This window comes from Nomascus leucogenys, chromosome 20, assembly GCF_006542625.1.
Source record: "Nomascus leucogenys isolate Asia chromosome 20, Asia_NLE_v1, whole genome shotgun sequence".
NCBI classification, from domain to species: domain Eukaryota; kingdom Metazoa; phylum Chordata; class Mammalia; order Primates; family Hylobatidae; genus Nomascus; species Nomascus leucogenys.
The window spans coordinates 23,645,313-23,666,219 of record NC_044400.1 but is presented as its reverse complement, the minus strand read 5'-3'; the positions used below and the strand labels follow the sequence as shown (position 1 = coordinate 23,666,219).

Sequence of the window (20,907 nt, the reverse complement as noted above, 5' to 3'; positions counted from 1 at the left end):
TTTTTTTTTTTTTTGAGATGGGATCTCGCTCTGTTGCCAGGCTGGAGTGTAGTGGCACAATCTTAGCTCACTGCAACCTCCGCCTTCCCGGGTTCAAGCAATTCTCCTGCCTCAGCCTCCCAAGTAGCTGGAACTACAGGCACGTGCCATCACACCCAGCTAATTTTTGTATTTTTAGTAGAGATGGGGTTTTACCATGTTGTCCAGGATGGTCTCAATCTCTTGACCTTGTGATCCGGCCGCCTTGGCCTCCCAAAGTGCTGGGATTACAGGCGTGAGCCACCACGCCTGGCCTGGATTGTTTGTAACATAAAAAAGGATAAATATTTGAGGTGATGGATAACCCATATACTTTGATGTGGTTATTACACATTGCATGCCTGTATCAAAATATCTCACGTGCCCTATAAAAATATAAATCTACTGTATACCTACAAAAAGTTAAAAATACAAAATTTTTAAAAATTACATTGTATCCCATAAGTATATACAATTACTATTTGTCAATTTAAAATAAATACATAAACATAAATGGCTCTGTACAGATTTTGGGTCACTTGGGGCCTACCGCACATAACCTTTATGGCAGTGTGTCACTGTTCAAACAAAATGTCAACAAAGAGGACTGGCTTAGAAAGTCAAATTTTTGTAATACAGCATTATCTAAAACCTAGGCTCCAAGTTGACATGAACCCTAAAGCTCAATACCTCACATTTACTTTGCCCTTCACAGTTTACGTAGTGAAACCATACACTATTAAATCTTTCAGATACCATTGTACTTTGGACAGATTTCTAGCAGAGCACTTATAAGACTTTATTGCATTTATAATTCTATAATTATAATCTACTAAAAATCCACTGGGAGCAGGAAACTGCTTATTCATTCTTTGAAACCTCAGAGGACATTGCCTGATACATAAGATCAGTAAGTCAATCGAGTAATTTTGAACACTACATTCAATATGTTTTGGGAAACACTTCTCCCAAAGATGAAGCCTAATTCCTCTTTTCTTGAGTGTGAGCTGGACTTAGTGACTCACTGCTAATGAATAGAAAATAATCATATGTGACTTCTGAGACTAAGTCATAAAAAGCACTGCAATTTCCTCCTTGCTTCGCTCTCTTGGATGGCTTGCTCTGAGGAAAGTCAGCTATCATGTGGTACCACCCAAGCAGCCCTTTGGAGATGTCCTTTTCTCAAGGATCTGAAGCCTCTTGTCAACAGGCATGTGAGTGCTCCATCTTGGAAGCAAAGTTTCCAGCCTCAGTCAAGCTTTTGAATGACTGCAGCCCCATGCAACATCTTGCCTACAGCCAAAAGAGATGTCAAGTCAGAACCACCCAGCTAAGCCATTCCCAATGCTCAAACCACAGAAACTGTGAGTTAATACATGTTTGTTCTTTTAAGCCACTAAACTGTGGGATAATTTTCTACACAAGCAATAAATAATCTACCTATGATTATAAGGAATAGCAATAAGAGAAATAAAATAATGCTTTTCTTATTAAAGAGAAATAGAAAAATAACAAAAGTAATGCAGTAGCTATTATTTATGGTTTACTACTTAAGGGACTCCACATATGATAGAATTTCATTTGCTCTTCACAAGAATATTAAAAGACACGTGGTAATATTTCCATTTTACATATGCAGAATTGCAGATGTAGATTAAGTCACTTGGCTGAAGTGCTAATAAGTGGCAGTCAAAAAATTGAAACCCACGTTTGTTTCCAAGTCCCATGCTCTTAACCACTGTGTACATTATCTCCCAATATATATTTATTAAGAATGAGAGCAAGAACCCAATTCACAACTGCCAAGATATGGAACCAACCTAAGTGCCCATCGACAAATGAGTAGACAAAGAAAATGTGGTATATATACATAATGGAATACTATTTGGCCATAAGAAGGAATAAAATAATGTCTTTGGCAGCAACTTGGATGAAGCTAGAGGCCATTATTCTGAGAGAAGTAACTCACGAATGGAAAACCAAATACCATACGTTCTCACTTATAAGTGGGAGCTAAGCTATGAATATATGCAAAGGCACACAGAGTGATATAATGGACTTTGGAGACTTAGAAGGGGACACTAGTCTGGTGACAATTGCACTAAAATCTCAGAATTAACCACTATATAATTCATCCACGTAAACAAAAACCACTTGTAGCCCCAAAGCTATTAAAAAATATATTTAAAAATTTTAAAAAGAAAGCAATAGTACGATTTAAAAAAAGAATGAGGGCAAGATATTAACCAAGGCTTCATTATAATTTGTGTGGTCCCCAGACATCTTTGCCTTGATGTATCCCTTCCTTCATTTAGAAATACTTAAAATTATGTTGATTTAAAGACCAGTATAAGCAAGTATAAGCAAGACTGGATTCATTATAATATATTCATTAGTGTTATATTCATTTTACCTCTAATTTTAAAAGAAATTAAAATTAAAACATTTCTATGGGTCCCTAAAAGAATTCTGGTTCTAAGTAGTATGACTACTACGCCTGATGGATAACTAGTTCCCAGCATCAAATTGCACACAGAAATCAAACAAGCAATAGCAAAGAAAAGAGAGACAGACAGAAAAAAAAAACCCGTTTAATGTCACATTTTAAAAGCCAAAGAAATAGTATTTCTTCTTTTCTAAACAGTGAAGGGCACAGGGCAGTAGGAAGTAATCATAACCCATGGGGGTTGGTTTGGGGTAGGGAGCAGATTATACTGTACATGGGATGCTCAGAGTCTCAGTTTAAGATGTTGAAAGAAAAGACACCAGGGCAGGAATTAAACCTGTCCCCCGAGGGAAGTAGGCAAGGCTTTTGTGCTCAATTGTGTTCAGCTCTCCTGAAAAGGAGAGTTCACGTGAGCAGTTTTGAGATCCTGCTTTGTGGGACCCACCTTGACTGGGCTATGACTGCCTCATTCCTCTCAAGCTGAGACGCCCATGAGCAGAGGGGCAGGCCTCAGAAGTCAAGTCCCTGGAGACAGCATGGAGTAATGAAAACAGTGATATATTTTAGTAATGAAAACAGTGATTTCTTTTTTTCTTTTTTGAGTCGGAGTCTCGCTCTGTCGTCAGGCTGGAATGCAGTGGCACAATCTCGCATCACTGTAACCTCCACCTCCCAGGTTCAAGCAATTCTCCTGCCTCAGCCTCCAGAGTAGCTGGGACTACAGGTGTGTGCCACCACGCCCAGTTAATTTTTGTATTTTTAGTAGAGATGGGGTTTCACCATGTTGGCCAGGATGGTCTCGATCTCTTGACCTCGTGATCCGCCTGCCTTGGCCTCTCAAAGTGCTGGGATTACAGGCATGAGCCACCACACCTGGCCGAAAATAGTGATTCTTAGATCTGGTACAACTTTTAGCCTTTCTACCCAGTAACTGTGTGTTTTTGGATGAACTAGGTTTGTGGTGCCTTACCACAGTTTTCTCTTGCAGTTTTCTCATCTGTAAAATGAGGGCCTTATGGCAAAGATAGTGCTCACCAGATAGCCACATGCTCCCCTCCAATTCACTGCCAATGGCTGGCCAATGGGCTGCAAATAGTGATGACATGTTTCCAGTTCAGGGTAAGGCAGTAAAAAGCTGGCATATCTCCATATGTAGCTCTTCTCCCACAGTAAATCTGGAAGGCACATGTGCAAGACAGCATAGCTAAAAATGATAAATGGCCCAAATTCATGAGAGACTGCCTGTAAGAGAGCTATGCAGGTGGGCCACCAGACCCATGTTGAACTTTAAGTCAGAGTGAAATAACTTCTGGTTTGGGGTTACATGTTACCACAGCATGCCTTAGCTTATCCTGACTAATAGAGACTTAATGCCAACTTTACTGAATTGTGAGAATGAAATGAAAGGTTGAATGTAAAGCATCAGAAATGTGTCTGGAAGAGACAATTCACTCAATAAACATTTTTTTTCCCCTCTCAACTTTCAAAAACTGCACTTTGCCCCAAAGGATTAATCATTGCCCAAAAACTACATTCTGATAAGACCCCTTTCTTATAATATGTTAGTATTGGGACCTAGACACAGAATTCTGAAAAAGATGAAGGTCTTACACAGCCTCATCAACAGAGGCCTTCAGGCTTCATATAGGCTCCTGTTCCCTACAGAAAACAGTACAGACACTTTGCAGAGCCTAAACTCAATCCAGCTCATTTCCCCTGGAGTGTAGAATGATGCAGGTGGGGGAAAGTAGAGAGAAAGTATTCCTGGTGCAGTGTTTTACACTTTTGTTTAGGTGTCTTGTTGCCAGAAGGCTTGCAAACGTGGACTAAGGAACATTATCCAGAAGTTTGAGTGAGGGCTTGCGCGACCCATAGAAGCAGCATGCTCCTGCACACTACCCCATCTAGAATCTCAGCATCCTGTGATTCAAGGCCCTTAGACATGACTTTCAAGAATACTGTATGTTAGAGAAGTTGAGGCCCAAAGTGGGGAAGGGCTTGCCCCAGGTCCTCCTGCCGAGAGTGGCTAAATTTTTAACAGTTCCTCTTCCTCTCAGAGCTCCATCCACCAATGGACACTCCAGATTGGCCAGCCTCTCATCCAGGCACCTCTTCCCTATGTCACCTGCCTGAATGGGAGCTGTCAAAAATGAACACTAAAATCAGGCTTGGCAAGATTTTCCAGCATCCATTTCACCGTGATTTCTCTAAGTGCACATTGGATTGATGTAGCTATTAAAAGTCAGCCCTACCTCGGCAATCAGACAGAAAAGCTATAATCACCCCAGGCATTTCCAAGGGACCTTTCAAAGAACATCATTAATTCTGAATAAAGCTCTCCCTCACCAACACTTTCCAATTATAGTCTTGACATTCCTATTTTATGCTGCAAAATTCCTCTGCCATTTAATGAAGAAGAAAAAAGGCCTACTTTAAAAATCACATGTATTTGTCCTGTAGCCTAAGTATCTGAGTTAATTTTCCAAAATTAAAACAAAACTAGTAACAAAAAACTTTCCTTGTCTCTTTTTCCTCTCATATGCACCTCTTCCCTCACCTATGTATTGTATTTGCAAAGGGGAATAAATCCTGTTAATCTATAGGACGGGGAGCATGTTACCTGAAATACCTGATACCCTCAAAAGAGAAAGTTGAGGCTTCCAGAGTGAGAAGAATGCTAGCACCTATTAGATCCTGGCCAAAAGGCAGAAAGCTTCAGACAGAATAATAAATACAGTAAGAGAAGATCTGTCGACTGCAATTTTGCTCATCTCATAACATTTCCAGCATTATCTTCCTGCTTGTTATGGACTGCCAGGCAATATCCTGTTGAACCCCTTCTTTCTCCAGCCAGTCTTCCACCCAGTGTGTGCCAGCCACTATGCCACGGGCTTTACATTCTTCATCTCACGTAATCCTCACCAAGAGCCCTATCAATTACGAATGAACGTGTTTAAAGATGAAGAAATGAGACCCACAGATATTAAGCAACTGTCCTAATGTCCCAAGCTGGGATTTGAATCCATGGTTCTCTTTCCTAAATCACTAGAGGATAGCTCTGGGGTTGAGATAAGGAAAGCAAAGTGACACCAATTATTATATTTTAAAATCCTCACTTTTCTCCTTGGCAGGGTGCTGGCTAATGGAGTTGGGGAATAGTCTCTGAACTGCAGAGGATAGACTGGGGTACGGTGGAGACAGAAAATAAGGCGTGATTGGCCACAGGAATTTCTGAAAGACGAATTCCCAGTCCACTGCATCCCTTCTAGGTCTAGTTGGGACAAAGAAGTCGGCGGCTCCAGGACTCACATGGACAGGGGCACTTGAGGGGGAAAACAACAGATAGTGCAGGTAACAAGATGTGCCCTCATCGCTGCTGAGACAGGCTGAACCTACAAGCCCCTCCGGCCATATCGTGCGTCGTGGGTCGGTGTCAGATCGGCCTCCCTAATGTGCAGATGGTGAAACCCTTTCCCCCAAGCGAACCCCTAGCTTGCGTGCCAGATGCGCCGGTGACAAGCCCCTCTGTGCACACTTCAGAAGAACCGATGGCAAACTTTTCCTCGTGCGCCCCAGGTGATCTTTGGGCGCGCGCTCCAATCTTACAAGCTTCCGCCCACTCTCCCATTCGCGAAGTTGCCTCCTTCTCTAGCAACCCCTTCCCCAAAGCAACATTCCTCAGCCCACCCCTCACCTGCATGGTGGCCAGCAACGGCAGCACAGCTCTCCGGCGGCGGCCGAAACGAAACTCGGCCGCCTTGTAGATCTTCCAGTAGACAAATAGCACCACGCCAAGCGGCAGGCAGAAGGCGCCGCAGGTGGAGAAGACTGCATAGGAGGGTTCCTGGCTCACCTGGCAGCGCTGGAGCCGAGCGTCGTACACCTCGCCCCAGCCAAAGAGCAGCGGCGCGAGGGCGATGAGCGCCGACAGCACCCAGGTGAGCGCGATCATGAGCAACGAGGCGCGGCGGCGGGTGCGCAGCGTGTACTGCAGGTGGTGCGTGATGGTCCAGTAGCCGTCCAGGGCGATGGCCGCCACGTTCCAGATGCTGGCGGTGCAGCACAGAACGTCGGAGATCCACACGTGGCACAGTCTGCGGCCCAGCAGCCAACGTCGCCCGGTCGACAGCTCACTCACCAGGCTCAGTGGCATCACCAGCGCTGCCACTAGTACGTCCGAGACGGCCGTCGAGGCCACCAAGTTATGCGGCACGCGATGGAAGGCACGGACCCGCAGGATGGTGACCAGAACCAGCAGGTTCCACAGGAAAGTGGCGGCGACCAGCAGCACTAGCAGCGTCGCCACCAGGACAGTGAAGACAGAGAAGGGCGGCCCCCGACCCGACAGGACGGCACCACTCGGGGTCCAACTGAGTATCCCTCTCGGGCTTGGGCTACTGCTGCTGGTCTCGGGTCCCAGGGCAAGGGCAACGCTGGCGGTGGCCACTGAAAGGTTAGCGGCTTCCATGGCGCTCGGGATCGCAGCTCCAGGGCAGGGGGCCCACGAGTCTTCAGTGAGCTCGGCGTGGACTAGGCAGGTGGGGGGCGTGGAGGGGGTACTGCCTGCCGGGGGAGGGTAGAAGAGGGGTCCAGGTCGTCCTACCCTGATCCCTTCTGCGGGCAGCAGCCCACCTTTGGCACGTATGCCTGCAGCCCCCGTAGACCCTGTTTCCCAGTAGAAAGAGTAAAAGAGAGCAGGACCTCTCAGTCTAGCCCCGCTCGGCTCGCCAGTCCCTCCTACCACCTCTCTTAGCGATCCCGGGTGCCACTGGCCGTCAGAGGGCTGGGAATCAGCGCGGCCGAGTGACCAAGCGCGGGTTGTGCTTGGAGAGTTGCCCCCTCCCCCACCCAGCGGCGTCGGGAGACGAGCTGCACCTGGAGTGGGCGGGGGTGGGCGGAAGCAGGGGGTAGCTGGAGAATCTACCAATAGGAGCCGGGCCTTCAACACTGTCCCCGCTGGTCTCCCTGACTCTGCCAAGCAGAGAGAACCCTAACTGAGGTAGTCTCCGGGAAAGGTTTACAATGGGGAGAAAGTCCCTTGCCGCCACCTCTGCGGACCCCTCGGACCTGCTGGTGGCACGGTTTGACACTGGGAAACAAGGGTCCCGCCCTGCCCCGGCCAGGGGGCTTCTGGTTTCCTGTAATCTCGATTCTACTTATACCCGAAATAGGAAACCCAGGTATTGGGGTATATAAAACAGAAAGCTCCTAAGCCCAGCCGCATCCTGTCGCCGCTTCGTTTCCAGCACGTCTGCCCGGCGAGGGCTTGGTGGCGCCTTGAGAAGTTCACTCCCTGGCTCTATGAGGAAAGAACGCGGCTTCTGAGCAATCTGGCAGAGATCTGGAAGAGGAATCCTTTATACCATCATCTTCGCCAGCTCTAACCTCCCCCATCATGTCCCCACCCCCAACATACGCGCACTCTCCACCCAGCCCTGTCCTTTCAGTTTCTAACATTCCTGACTGTATGTCTTCATATCCAGGTTCAAACTGGAGTTATTTTTGTTGAGCCTTGGGCAAATAGTAGGAACCAATTAGAAAAGTGAAATTCCCCCAGCCTCTCACACTTAAAAAATACTTCAATCATAATTAACTCAATCTAAATCTGTGTTCCTGGGAGTAGAATAGAAACACAAAGAACACAGAGCCCAAACCACCCCGTCTCTTGTCAAGGTGAGAAGGGTTAGACCTCAAGCAGGCTGACCTGACTGGTTCCTGAATGACCTGGGAATGGGGGAGGAAGGGGCTATGAAACACACAAGGTGCAAACCCCAAGAAGCAGGTTTGGACTTGATCATGGAGAAAGCTGGAATTGAGAAGATTTTGAGAAAATTGATCGATGAAGAGAATTTGTTAGAAGAAAAAGAAAACTAGCCTTTTGAACAAACATTATAATAAGAGCAAAGAATATTAGAAATGTAAAAACATTCATATTGCATTAGCCAGATGCATCACATGCTTTTACTCTCATCTTTTGTCCCTATCCACATACATGGTTTTTTTTTTTTTTTTTTTTTTTTGAGACAGTCTCCTTGCTCTGTCACCCAGGCTGGAGTGCAGTGGCGCGATCTCAGCTCACTGCAAACTCCACCTCCCGGGGTCACGCCATTCTCCTGCCTCAGCCTGGCGAGTAGCTGGGACTACAGGTACCCGCCACCATGCCCGGCTAATTTTTTTTTATTTTTAGTAGAGACGAGGTTTCACTGTGTTAACCAGGATGGTCTCGATCTCCTGACCTCGTGATCCGCCCACCTTGGCCTCCCAAAGTGCTGGAATTACAGGTGTGAGCCACCGCACCCACCTCCACATACATTTTTTATAGGTAAAATCAATTTTTTATTTTGCGGATTTCTGTTAGCACTTTTCATGTTATTATATATTGTCTTCATAGTTCCACTTTTTATAGGTTACCATTTATCAGTTGGGAGACTCTGAGCAACTTAAGCTTTCTGAGACACACTTTCCTTATCTTAAAAGTGGGGATAATTATACTTGTCACGAGATCATTATAAAACTAGAGTTAGAGCCAGTAGCACAGGAGTAAGTGTTCAATAAATGATGACTGTTCCTGCTCTAACTTCCAGTCTAAACCTTAGATTCAGTTATCTTCTGATCTTTGAGGTAGATTGTTTTTAGATAGGTTTATTCTCTAAAATATTTGTAACAACAAAACACTTTCCCCACTTTACTTCAGTTGATCTTACCCACAGTCATGTTAGGCATCATTCTCATTTGCAGAAGAAGAAATGAAGAGAGATTTGTTGACTTTCTGCTATGGACATAATTGTGTTGCCCCAGATTCACATATTTAAGCCCTAACCATCAATGTGCCTGTATTTGGACAGAGGGCCTACAAAGAGGGAATACCCTGATTTGATAGAATTAGTGTCCTTATAAGAGGCACCAGAGACCTCACTCTGTCTCTCCTTATCATGTGAAGACACAGTGAAAAGGATTCTGCCCACAAGCCAGGAAGAGGGTACTCAGGAAATGAATCTGCTGGTAACTTGATCTTGGACTTCTCAGCCCCTTAAACTGTAAGAGATAAATTTCTGTTGTCTAAGGCACCAAGTCTAAGGTGTTTGTTACAGCAGTCTGAGCAGACCAAGACACTTGGTTTGAGACTGATAGCTGGGACTCAGCTCTCTGACCCCCATTTCCCACCCCTCTATCCTGCCACTCTCTTTTCATAGCTCTCCACAGAAGTGACATCATGTTATTATTTAATTCCCTTTCCATTAACTAAATGCCTTCCCCCACTAAAGTATAAGCTCTTCTTGGGCAGAGAATTTGTTCACTGCAATATCCTTAGCATCTTATTCTGTGCCGGGCACATAGTAGGTGGCTCAATACATTGGAGTGAGTTAAATAAATAAATGAGGCATTGTTAGGAGACGTGGTTCATAGGCCCTGAGCATCCCCTGAACCTTCTCCTCGTGTGTGCCAAGAATGCAAGGCCCTGACTGCTCATTTCCTAGGCCATTCCTGAGTGTTGTGTTTGTAGCAAGCAACCTTAAAAGATGAAGCAACCTCTCCTCTGGGCAAGGGGCACGCTTGCTTCCACTTAATATCAAAGTGGTGAATCCCAAGCTCAGCGTTTCTCTCTGTGACTCTGCTCACTACTGGGCAGGAATTCAGCATGAGCCCTTTCTATCACCCACACGAGAACTGGGAAACATGGAGAGCTATCACAAACAAAGATGAAGCTCCGGCTATGGCTTTTGCCTAGAGTATTAAAGTTTGTTGTCTCTGACTCAGGAGTCTAATGTCTTCTGCCAGCATCTATGAAATTGTAACAGGGTAGCTTGTTAGCTTGCAAGTAGGGTAAAATCTCAACCCTGCACAGTACATGACAGGCATTCCGTTTACTGATTTTTAAAAATTACAATTAGCACTTTTTTTCTCTTTTGGGTTTCTTTTCTTTTTTTTTTTTTTTCTTTTCTTTCTTTTTTTTTTTTTTCTGAGATGGAATCTCCCTCTGTCACCCAGGCTGGAGTGCAGTGGCATCTTCTTGGCACACTGCAACCTCCACCTCCTGGGTTCAAGTGATTCTCCTGCCTCAGTCACCCAAATAGCTGGGATTACAGCCATGCACCACCATGCTGGGCTAATATTTGTATTTTTAGTGGAGATGGGGTTTTACCATGTTGTCCAGGCTGCTCTCAAACTCCTGACCTCAAGTGATCTGCTTACCTAGTCCTCCCAAAGTGCTGGGATTACAGGTGCTCTGCCTGGGTTTATTTTCTTGATACATTGTCTCCCAGATTTAATTATGGAGTTAAAATATAGGAATGGTGTAACTGTTCTTTTTATGCATTTTCAAATTGTACTTCAGAAAAATTTAATGGTGTCAGTTTTCTTAGCCCTGGCTTTGGAGAAACAAAGAAACGAACAGCCTTGCTAAGCAAATTTTTTTTATCATTAAAAACAATGTTCAATGGGTGTATAATGATGTATTTTAATTGTTTTGATTTGCTTTTTTTTTTTTTTTTTTGAGACAGAGTTTCACTCTTATTGCCCAAGCTGGAGTGCAATGGCGAGATCTTGGCTCACTGCAATCTTTGCCCCCTGGGTTCAAGCGATTCTCCTGCCTCAGCCTCCCAAGTAGCTGGGATTACAGGCACACACCAACATGTCTGGCCGATTTTTTTATTTTTAGTAGAGACGGTGTTTTGCCACATTGTCCAGGCTGGTCTCTTAAACTCCTGACCTCAGGTGATCCATCTACCTCAGCCTCCTGAAGTGCTAGGACTGCAGGCATGAGCCACTGTGTCCAGCTTGATTTGCATTTTTAATTGCTAAAAATGCTATGTATTTCCATATGGTGTTTATTATCTATGTATTCTTGCATAAAAGCTGTTCATTCACTTTAAACTACTCTATAAAGGAATACGGGTATTGATTTTATGATATTTATCAACTGTAATGCATTTAGAGAGCATATTTTGATCAGTTTTTTGTCATAATTTTTCTCTATTACTCTTCGTGTTTATTACATTTTGTTGAATAAATTTTTTACATAATAAAACACATTAATTCTTGTCTCCATTAATATCTTCAACTTAGTAATCATAAATCGCTTTCCTGTCCTCCATTTGTGTTATTAAAGTTTATGACTAGATTAAAAGTGTAATTCTTTGATCCCCCTGAGGTGGTTGTTGAATGTAGCAGGAGGTGGTGGCTCGGCGCCCTCACCTGCATGTTGTGTATAATCTTATCCAGGGAAGGGACTGATTACTGAGGGCAAGACACCTTGGTCATACAAAGATAGGTGTGATGCTTTCCTGATCTCAGAGGCTCTTTCAACTATCACAGAATAAAATCTATTTACCAAATAACCACAATGCAGCAAAATGTGCTAACAGTTGATTAGCAGCACCAACAAGGGTTTCTGGCCTTGCTGGGGATAGAAATCACCTCCAATGAGGAGGATCAGAGAAGCCCTCCGAAGGAGGCAGCTTTTGATCTGAACCTTAAATATGAGGAAGATTTTCACCAGCAAGTGTGGGGAGAAGAGGATGGAGGAATACTTGGTGAGAGGAGGGTGAGCAAATGCCTGGAGGCAAAAGAACAACAACAATAAAACAAAACCACAAGAATAATCAGGAAGTACCCAATGTTGACTAGATGGCTGTTCATTCACTTCAGGCTTGTCAATTTCTGATTTTAAAGAAAGTATACGTAGAACATTTCTATCATTTTCGCTCAGCTGATTCTTTGCCTTTAGTAATTCCATGTATCTCCCATGGTTACCTTTTTTGCTGTTATTAAAAAACATTCATTCTTCGATATTATTTCCCTTGTGTGTTCTTCCAGATGATTTTTAATATTGTTTTATCAGGGCTTTTTTTATTTCTATTTGCTCATTAAGTCTCAGACCAAGTGTTACCCCTTTTGAGAAGGTGGTCTTGATCCCTACATCTGCCCCAGTCCCAGTCCTAGCTGGTGCCCCTGCTGTAACTGACCCCAGAAGCCAGAGCTGACACAGGGATGCACTTCTGCCTCTCTACTAGATGGCAGGCTCCCTGAGGATATGGCTGGGCACCAAGCGTCTCTCAGCTTTCCCTGCCATGCACCCCACTTCCACCTCACCCAAGGCCTGGCTTAGGCTTAATACACTCACATGAATGAATGAATGAGGAAAGATATGAAGAGAACCAAGAACCAGCTTACTGAGGATGGAGAACAGTTGAGGGTGTTTAAGGATATCAAGGAAGACATCTGGTCTTACAAGCTGAGAAGAAGCTATCTAAGCATAAAGCCAAGTGGAATTAAATAAACAGCACAAGAGAAGGGAGGAATTTTGGTTCTTTTTAAAGGTTTGTAGTCAGGGAAGGCATTAGGGCAGGGTCAAGACAAACTGCTGTATCACAGCCCAAACATCACTTCCTCAGAATGGCCTAATTCATGGGTTCTCAAACTTCAGCCGACATCAAAGTCACCTGGGAAGCTTGTTAAAGCAGATTGCTGAGGCCAACCCAGAGTCATGTCTGGGCTGTAATGTGATGAGTCCCCCATCAGATTACTTATGGGTATGTGTCTGCTGCCAGAACGCTAGAGGTGATAAGCCAAGGCCGTGGTGCCCCACCGAGGAGCAGGTGTCCCTGATAACTCAAACACCCCAGGGAATATCTGAGACCCTACTAAGGAAAACAGTCCCATCACACACACACACACACACACACACACACACACACACACACACACACACTAGGCAAAGAGCCAGAAAATTAGCTTAAAACAGCTTAGAGATGGGAGAGAGCACATATCTCTAGAGCTGCCCTGCTGCTGCCCCGGAATGCCTTGTATGCAAGTCTTAATAAACTCATCTACTCACCAAGCTGTATTTGTTTGAGTCACTTTTTGGTCTCTATGCTTCCTCCCAGTTTGGGGGATGGCTTTTCTGTATGATTCTGGGGTTTTCCCGTTATATAGGCTAGGGGCCAAGAATTTTCATTTCTAACAAGTACCCAGGGGATGCTGGTCCTGCTGATCCAGGGACCATGCTTTGGGAACCATGGGTGTAAAGTTGGGTTCTCAGTCATTCTCTATCTACTTTCCGTTTCCCTATATAACCTATTAGCTCTCACTGTATGCCAAACAGTGTTCTAAGCACTCTCTGTAAATCAAAATACTCAGTTTTTACACAGTCTTATGAGATACTTTTATCACCTCCATGCCACACATGAAGGAAGAATCCAGAGAAATTAAGTCACACCCCCCACATCATGTAGCTAGTTAAGCTCTAAAGTCTGTTGACCATAAGAGGAACTTTAAATGCTCTGAAGAAGCCAGACGGGGTCTATCTGTTGTGGACCTTGGACAAGCTGCTTACCTCTGCCTCAGTGTCTTCCAAAATGGAGATTATAATAGCACAAATCTCATAGGGTCGTTGGGAGGATTAAATGAATCAATTCACAAGGGGGCTATTATTATAATTATGATCTGAAATATATATGATATCTTAGAGGTCTTCCCTCCCAACTAGAACATCAATTCCATGGAAATGAGAAGTTGTCTTGTTGGTTGCTAGAAACTGGAACAAAACTTGGCACATATTAGACTCTCAATAAATATCCCTTGTGTTGTCTTTTGCCAGGTAAACTTTTCAGATCAACATTATTAACACTTTTGAGATTCAGCTTTTATTGTATTTACATATGAACATCTAAATGTTTTTACTACCTCCTCCTGGGTCAGGGATTCTCAACCTAAGCACTATTGAGATTTTGGGCTGAATAATTCTTTGTTGGGGATGCGGTGGGTGCTATCCAGTATGTTGTAGGATGTTTAGCAGCATCTTTGTTCTTTACTCCCTGGATGCCAGTAGCCACCCCCGACCCCACCAGTTATCTCCTGGGAGCAGAATCAACCCTGTTGAGAACCATTGATCTAGATAATTCAGATGTCTCTAGCTGACATTTCCTCTCTTAAATGTCCCGTTCAACCAGGGAGTGTTAGTCCTGCCATGTTTCCCTCCTGTGGTTTCCCAGAGAAAGGTCTGCAGCACTGGCACAGCCCTTGCCTTAGTGCCCTATGTGATAATCAATGTTTTTCACAAGGAATCAGAGAAAACCACCAGACACTGGATATGGCTGCTCCAAATGACCATATTGGAAGGGTTAAACATGTCAACACAAAGGTCCTTGAGGATTTCTCTCCACCCTTAAGTTTGAGACTCAACTCCTCAGACCTCACATTCCAGCCCATCTCCAGGGTATCTGGCACCCATAACGTCTACTCCCATCAGAAACAAAGGATCCTTCTAAGGCCTTGCCTTAGTCCTTCTCCTTACCTAAACAATGCAAAACCCCCAAAAGAGGGAACTTTCCTGAGGTCAGAGTTATTAAATCTGCCAGGATACCTGGTGTGAACTTTAAAAAAAGAGAGCACGTGAAGAAGACATGCCACCGCATCCTTCCTGCTCCCTTCATAGCCTCATTCTGCTCCTAACCACACAGATGGGTGAGTTCCTGAACAATAAAGTCTGTGTACACATGCACACACACGCATGCACACCTACACACACTCCCACACACCTCTGGGAAACAAGCAAAATTTTTTTAGGGATAGTCTAAGTCCACATTTAGAGAAATTTTTTCCCCTAAAGGGAACGTGATGAACAGAGAAGCATGCCACATATAGGGAAAAATGCTCTTTTATGGGGCCAAGCAGCCCTGTTTCCCTCCTTGTTGCTCCTAAACCTCTCTGTTCCGGAAGGGATTGCTGCTTTACTTTGGCGTTACCAAAAGGCTTAGACAAAGAAATTGCTTGACATCACAGGTGAAATTCAGACCTCTGCCTCCAGAGAAACTGAAAAAGTCCCTGCAACTTTAGCCATCTTTCTTCCTCACGCACTCCTTGTCTCCATCAAGATTTTAGAAAATCATATGGAGAAAATAAAGTTATATATACAAAAAATCCTGCAGATGGTTGTTTATAGCACATCATAATTGCATACTTGCCAAAACTTGGAAACAACTAAGAATAAAACCAGAATCATTTGATCTAGTCTCAGTCAGGTACCCCATTATATCTGCAGTTGGAAATAAATGGATGTGCATCCTCTATATATTAATATATGCCATAACGTCATCTGCCTTCATAAAACTGTTCTAACCTTTGATTATGTTTTACACTGAAACTTAATAATTAAAAGCACACTCCTTTCCTATGTTATAAACTACTATTGTTGGTACTCAACCAAAATGAAGAGTTTTGCTCTATGTGCGGAAACGGATCTGAGCTTGATGTTTGTCCCAGCCTCGTCACTGCTGCGGATTTGCTTTAGAATAAAAGTGGGTAGAAATCATTTCTCCAGATAAGCAATGGGCTTATCTCCAACCCACTATCAAAGCAGTGTTAAGGATCAGTTGGAGATAAGGAAGAGAAAACAGGTTCAAGGAAACATCTAGGCATAATTGGCATTTGTTTTCCTACTGTGTGTGGGTGTTAAAGCTAATTTGTTTGCAGGAACGTGGGGGAGAGATAGTGCCTTAGAGTAATCATTCCTCCTACTACTCTTGGAGTTTTAATTAGCAGATGGGCTGCTTCCCCTACCACCCTGCCAGCTGCTTTCTTTTCACATGACCAAAGGTAGTTTTTAAAAATTTCCATGCATTCAAACTTCAGCTCTTAAAAATGCCCTTTTTCTCATGAAAAGACCTCTAAAGAAGACTCTGGGTCAAAAATGAAAAGTTTCCCAGAGTCAACAATGATAATAAGACCACCCAATAACTGCAAGAATCCTGTACAAACAGGTCACATCCCATGGGCGGGGACTCCGCTGGGTTTGAAATTCTTACTGGCTCATCTTTCCACCTGTTGTGCTCTCCTCCCTCCCTCATCAGGAGGGGTGAGGGGATAGAAGCAGGATCAGGTGGGGAGGGAGTGTGAGCACGTGGAGGAGAGTATGTGTCTCAGCTGATCTCTTTGGCATTTTAAGCTGCTTGTAGGAAGGCGAAATTGGAAAGGAGGGCTGTAATGAGGTCGAGAATTACCCACGTTCCCCCTGCAGGCTAATTTACTCCCCTACTCAGAGCTGCATGAAGTTCAGGGTAGCCAGGACCAGGGGATTTAGCCCCAGATCCTGTAACTGAACCACCAGCCCTGGCATAACCAGTAGTTGCAATTTCTAACTAACTTCGGAGAAGCAAAATAAGAAAGTGCTTAAAAACCAAAATGATAAAAAGAACCCCAAGGCTTGTAATTTCGAAATGTCAATTAGGAAACACATCATTGAGAAAAGTATAGATTAGAAAAATAAATCAAGACAAGATGATACTTATAAGTTTAATGTCTAGATTAATAGGATGACTATAGAGGGCCATAAAGAAATATCTTACCTCATGCGTTGCTTGTCAGTGAATGATAGCTATAAGGTTTTAGAGAAAAGCATGAAATATTTTGAAAAATGCATGAGTTTAAGTATAGATTCTAAGAAAAACTCCTCACTCACTATCTTACTTCACGTTCTGTGATGAAAATGCCAATTCTGCCCAAGACCCTGGGGCAGAAGGTATTCTGATTTCTGGAAGCCCTTGCCTTTCATTCCTTTCCAGGAAGTTTCTGAAATGAATTCAAATTCTCCAGCTGCAGAGAAAGGCTCTGGTGGTTCCTATTTCCCTGGTGTGCTGACTGGCAGCTGTAAATGAACTTCAGAATTTGGAAGGAGGGAGTAATACTTTCCAGTTGCCCAGGTTCTGTCAATGCTCCCTTGCTTTCTCCGCCCAGCCTTTCTTCTCCTGTATTGATCTTTGTCTTTGCTGGAATTTGATTTCCTATGGGTGGTAGGAGAGAGTCATTACCACGCCTCCTCCTCAGAGTTTCTTTGATGTTTATAATTTCTGATTCCAGCACATTCCAGGCACATGCTTTTTTATCTTGCAAAATCTGAACTTTTTTTCTGGACTTTACAGAAATCCAGTCTCTGGATCTCCTTCCTCTGAGCAAACTTACCTTTCACTTTTTTTTTTTTTTCTTTTGAGACAGAGTTTCCACTCTTGTCTCCCAGGCTGGAGTGCAATGGTGCGATCTCGGCTCACTGTAACCTCCGCCTCCTGGGTTCAAGTGATTCTCCTGCCTCAGCCTCCTGAGTAGCTGGGATTACAGGCATGCGCCACCATGCCCGGCTGATTTTTGTGTTTTTAGTAGAGATGGGGTTTTGCCATGTTGGCTAGGGTGGTCTTGAATGCCTGACCTCAGGTGATCCACTCACCTCGGCCTCTCAAAGTGGTGGGATTATAGGCATGAGGCACCGCGCCTGTCCAGCTCTCACCTTTAAAAATACAGTTTGTGCAATGGATTATTTTCCTACCGTAAAATTTTCTTTTGGTTTCTAAGGGTCATAGAGACAACAGAAGACTTTTAAGATTCTTGTTCTTTTTGCTCCCACTGTCCTTTCAGCATCTCCACATACTTACCCAGAAATGATGTGACCCAAGTCTTTGTTTGCTGTCACTGAGTGAAGAAAGAAGGGGAGCTCTGGAGCCCAGTAGGTGCAAATGCCTGCCTGGTCACCACCAGGTCGCTGGTGCAGTCACTATGGGCAGGAGGCATCATTGCTCTGCACATTGTCCCCATGGCCTTCTTGCAGCTCACCTCTCTCCTATAGGGACTGACTGCCTGGCACACTCTGTTCCAAATAAGACCTGACAAGCAAGTGTGATGGACGTTTTCCTTTCCTTCCTCTTCTTCCTCCATTCTCCTCCTTTCTTTTCATTCTCTTTTCTTTAAGGCCATCATAGTTGACACCAAGATCCCCCTTTCAGGACTGAAGGACTGAGTTGTCCCTCCCTCCCTGTTTTAGTCCATTTTCAAGCTGCTGATAAAGACATACCTGAGACTGGGAAGAAAAAGAGGTTTAATTGGAGTTACAGTTCCACATGGCTGGGGAGGCCTCAGAGTCATGGCAGGAGGTGAAAAGCACTTCTTACATGGCGGCAGCAAGAGAAAATGAAGAAGCAAAAGTGCAAACCCCTGATAAACCCATAAGATCTCATGAGACTTATTCACTATCATGAAAATAGCACGGGAAAGACTGGCCCCTATAATTCAATTACCTCCCTCTGGGTCTCTTTCTGGGAAATACAATTCAGGTTGAGATTTGGGAATTCTGGGAGACACAATTCAAGTTGAGATTTGGGTGGGGACACAGGCAAACCGTATCACTCCTCTTCTCGGCTGCTGGGAAAGCTTCCGCAAACAGCCTTCACCACACCACTCAGCCTCTTCTGGAATCACCTCACACAAGGCTGCTGCCTGTTCCAGGAGCAGCCCTCAGACATGATCAACACAGCGTATAAAGGCCCAGCCCCCAGCCCCAACTTGAAGCTCAGAAGGGTCTGATCAGCTTTAGAGCTTCCCAGTGGGGTTAGCTGTGACTTTTGTCCAAACTGTCATGCCTCAGCTTCCCCCTTGGCCCAAATCTTCCTACATTCCCTGCATACCAATTCCCATCTCAGTGTCTGTGTCCTAGGGAACCTGACCTACAAGAATCATGATGAGGTAGGATAAAGAAGACACAATTCAATGGACAAAAGAAATCTACACTCAACAGGTCCATCATGATAAAAGATGGTGACCAGTGAAAGGTCCTCATTTAGCTTTCCATTCAAACAACATATTTATGGGGAAATAAATCAATGTGAGAGAGTAGTCAGGGGAGGCTTCCTGGAGGAGGTGGAGTGAGAGCTGTTGTTCATGGGTAGTAGGAATGGGAAAGGAGGAGGAACAACACTGAGGACTTTAGGTAAGGGAATCGCTTAAGCAATTTGAGAATGAACATCCTTAGTTTGTGACATGGCGAGTTTTATGTGGGCAAAACAGACATGTGGTTTGGATAAGCTAGATGGTGGTTAGTTAGATTTGGAAGAACTTTGACAGCCAGGTTGAGATGCCTGAGCTCCCCCAAGCAGTGAGGAGCAATGAGACATAGTGGTGCAGAAGAGGGACTTGAATGTTATTTAGGTGGAGGTGCTGCTGAATAATAGTTTAGGCTGGGTGGCAGAGATTTCATGATCATAGTTGATACCAGTAGTTGAAACAATCACTCCTAATTTTACTTATTTTTAAGAAAATTACTACATTTTCATTTTGTTGTAGAGTATTACAACACTCGAGGTTGATGCCAAATTAATTGTGGTTTTGCAAAACCGCAATTAATTTTGCACCAACCTAATAGAACAGTGACTCAAGTCCTACAAGGTGTGTGGCTGTTTTAGCAACTGTCGACAGCTCCATTGCAGTGACACCTCCCCCTCCTGGCTGTTGGCACATTATGATGGGAGTTTGAGAGAGGCTGCTCGATGGCACCACCAGACTTTTCCTATTGCATTTGTGTGTGTAGGAGTATTATTTTACCAGCAGTCTATATGATGAGTTAGTGCTGGGATTACATTGAAGGGAGGAAACCTTTTGGGTGACAATTTCCACGGATCCAAGCCGGGAGTGAAAGGAACAAGGACCCAGGCAAGGGCAATGGGGAAGGACAAGAACAAACATTTCAAGGCAATTGGCCAGATTAATTGGAATTGCCAAAGAGAGCTCAATTCTGCCTGATGGAATTTTTAAACAGGGAAGATGGGAGTAGGAGTGGGGAGTTGGAATCTGAGGCTCCAGGGTCTTCCAGACCCCATCCCTCCAGTGTACCCAAAGTGATGTCGCCCGGTAAGGCCCAGAGCATATCTGTCCCTTTCACTCGTGCTCCCCAAATTATCCCACTTCACATATTTGGGGGAAAATGAACTGACCTCAACAAGGAGGCCACACACCCTCACTCTGAGTTTCTTTGTCATGAAGGCAAATGGTTTGCCCTGAGCCATTCACAGTCGCTATAACTTGTGATCAAAGGGTGTGAATAGGGTTGCAGATCTGGTGTGCGACTAGGATGCGGTTGGTATCAGAACTGTCCTCAGTTGGAGGGTATCTAGCCCATATGGACAAGAGCCAGCAGCCTTGAACTTGTTAGCATGGAAGCCTCATTTCCCGGCTTTGCCTTGGGCATCAGGATGCTTAGAGCTGTACTTAATTTTTTATTGTGGTTTTACATATATATGTGTGTATATATATACACACACATATATATACATATTATGTTTTATAAACATAAAATTTATCATTTTAAACATTTTAAAGTGTACAATTCAGTAGCATTAATTACATTCACAACATATGCAACCACCACCACTATTCCCAAACTTTTTTTTTTGTCACCTCAAACAAAAACTGTCTAACCATGAAGCCATCTCCTCATTTTCCATTCTCCCAACCCCTGGTAACCTCTAATTAACTTCATTTTTCTATGAGTTTTGCCTATTCTAAATACTTCGTTTAAGTAAAATTGTATAGTATTTGTCTTTTTGTGTCTGGCTATTTTCACTTAGCAAAGTGTTTTCAAGGTTCATCCATCTTGTAGCATGTGTCAGAATTTCATCCCTTTTCAT

At 44.1% G+C, this 20,907-nt stretch overlaps 1 protein-coding gene across 1 annotated transcript in view; it reads right to left on the bottom strand.

The window, feature by feature from the left end:
- LOC100606372 (5-hydroxytryptamine receptor 5B-like) overlaps positions 1–6,932 on the bottom strand; it is a 35,596-nt gene extending 28,664 nt beyond the window's left edge. The window contains exon 1 of the mRNA XM_030801335.1: positions 6,159–6,932. Within this exon, the coding sequence (XP_030657195.1) occupies positions 6,159–6,932 (774 nt within the window). The remainder of the gene's footprint in view (positions 1–6,158) is intronic.
- Positions 6,933–20,907: the final 13,975 nt, after the last annotated feature.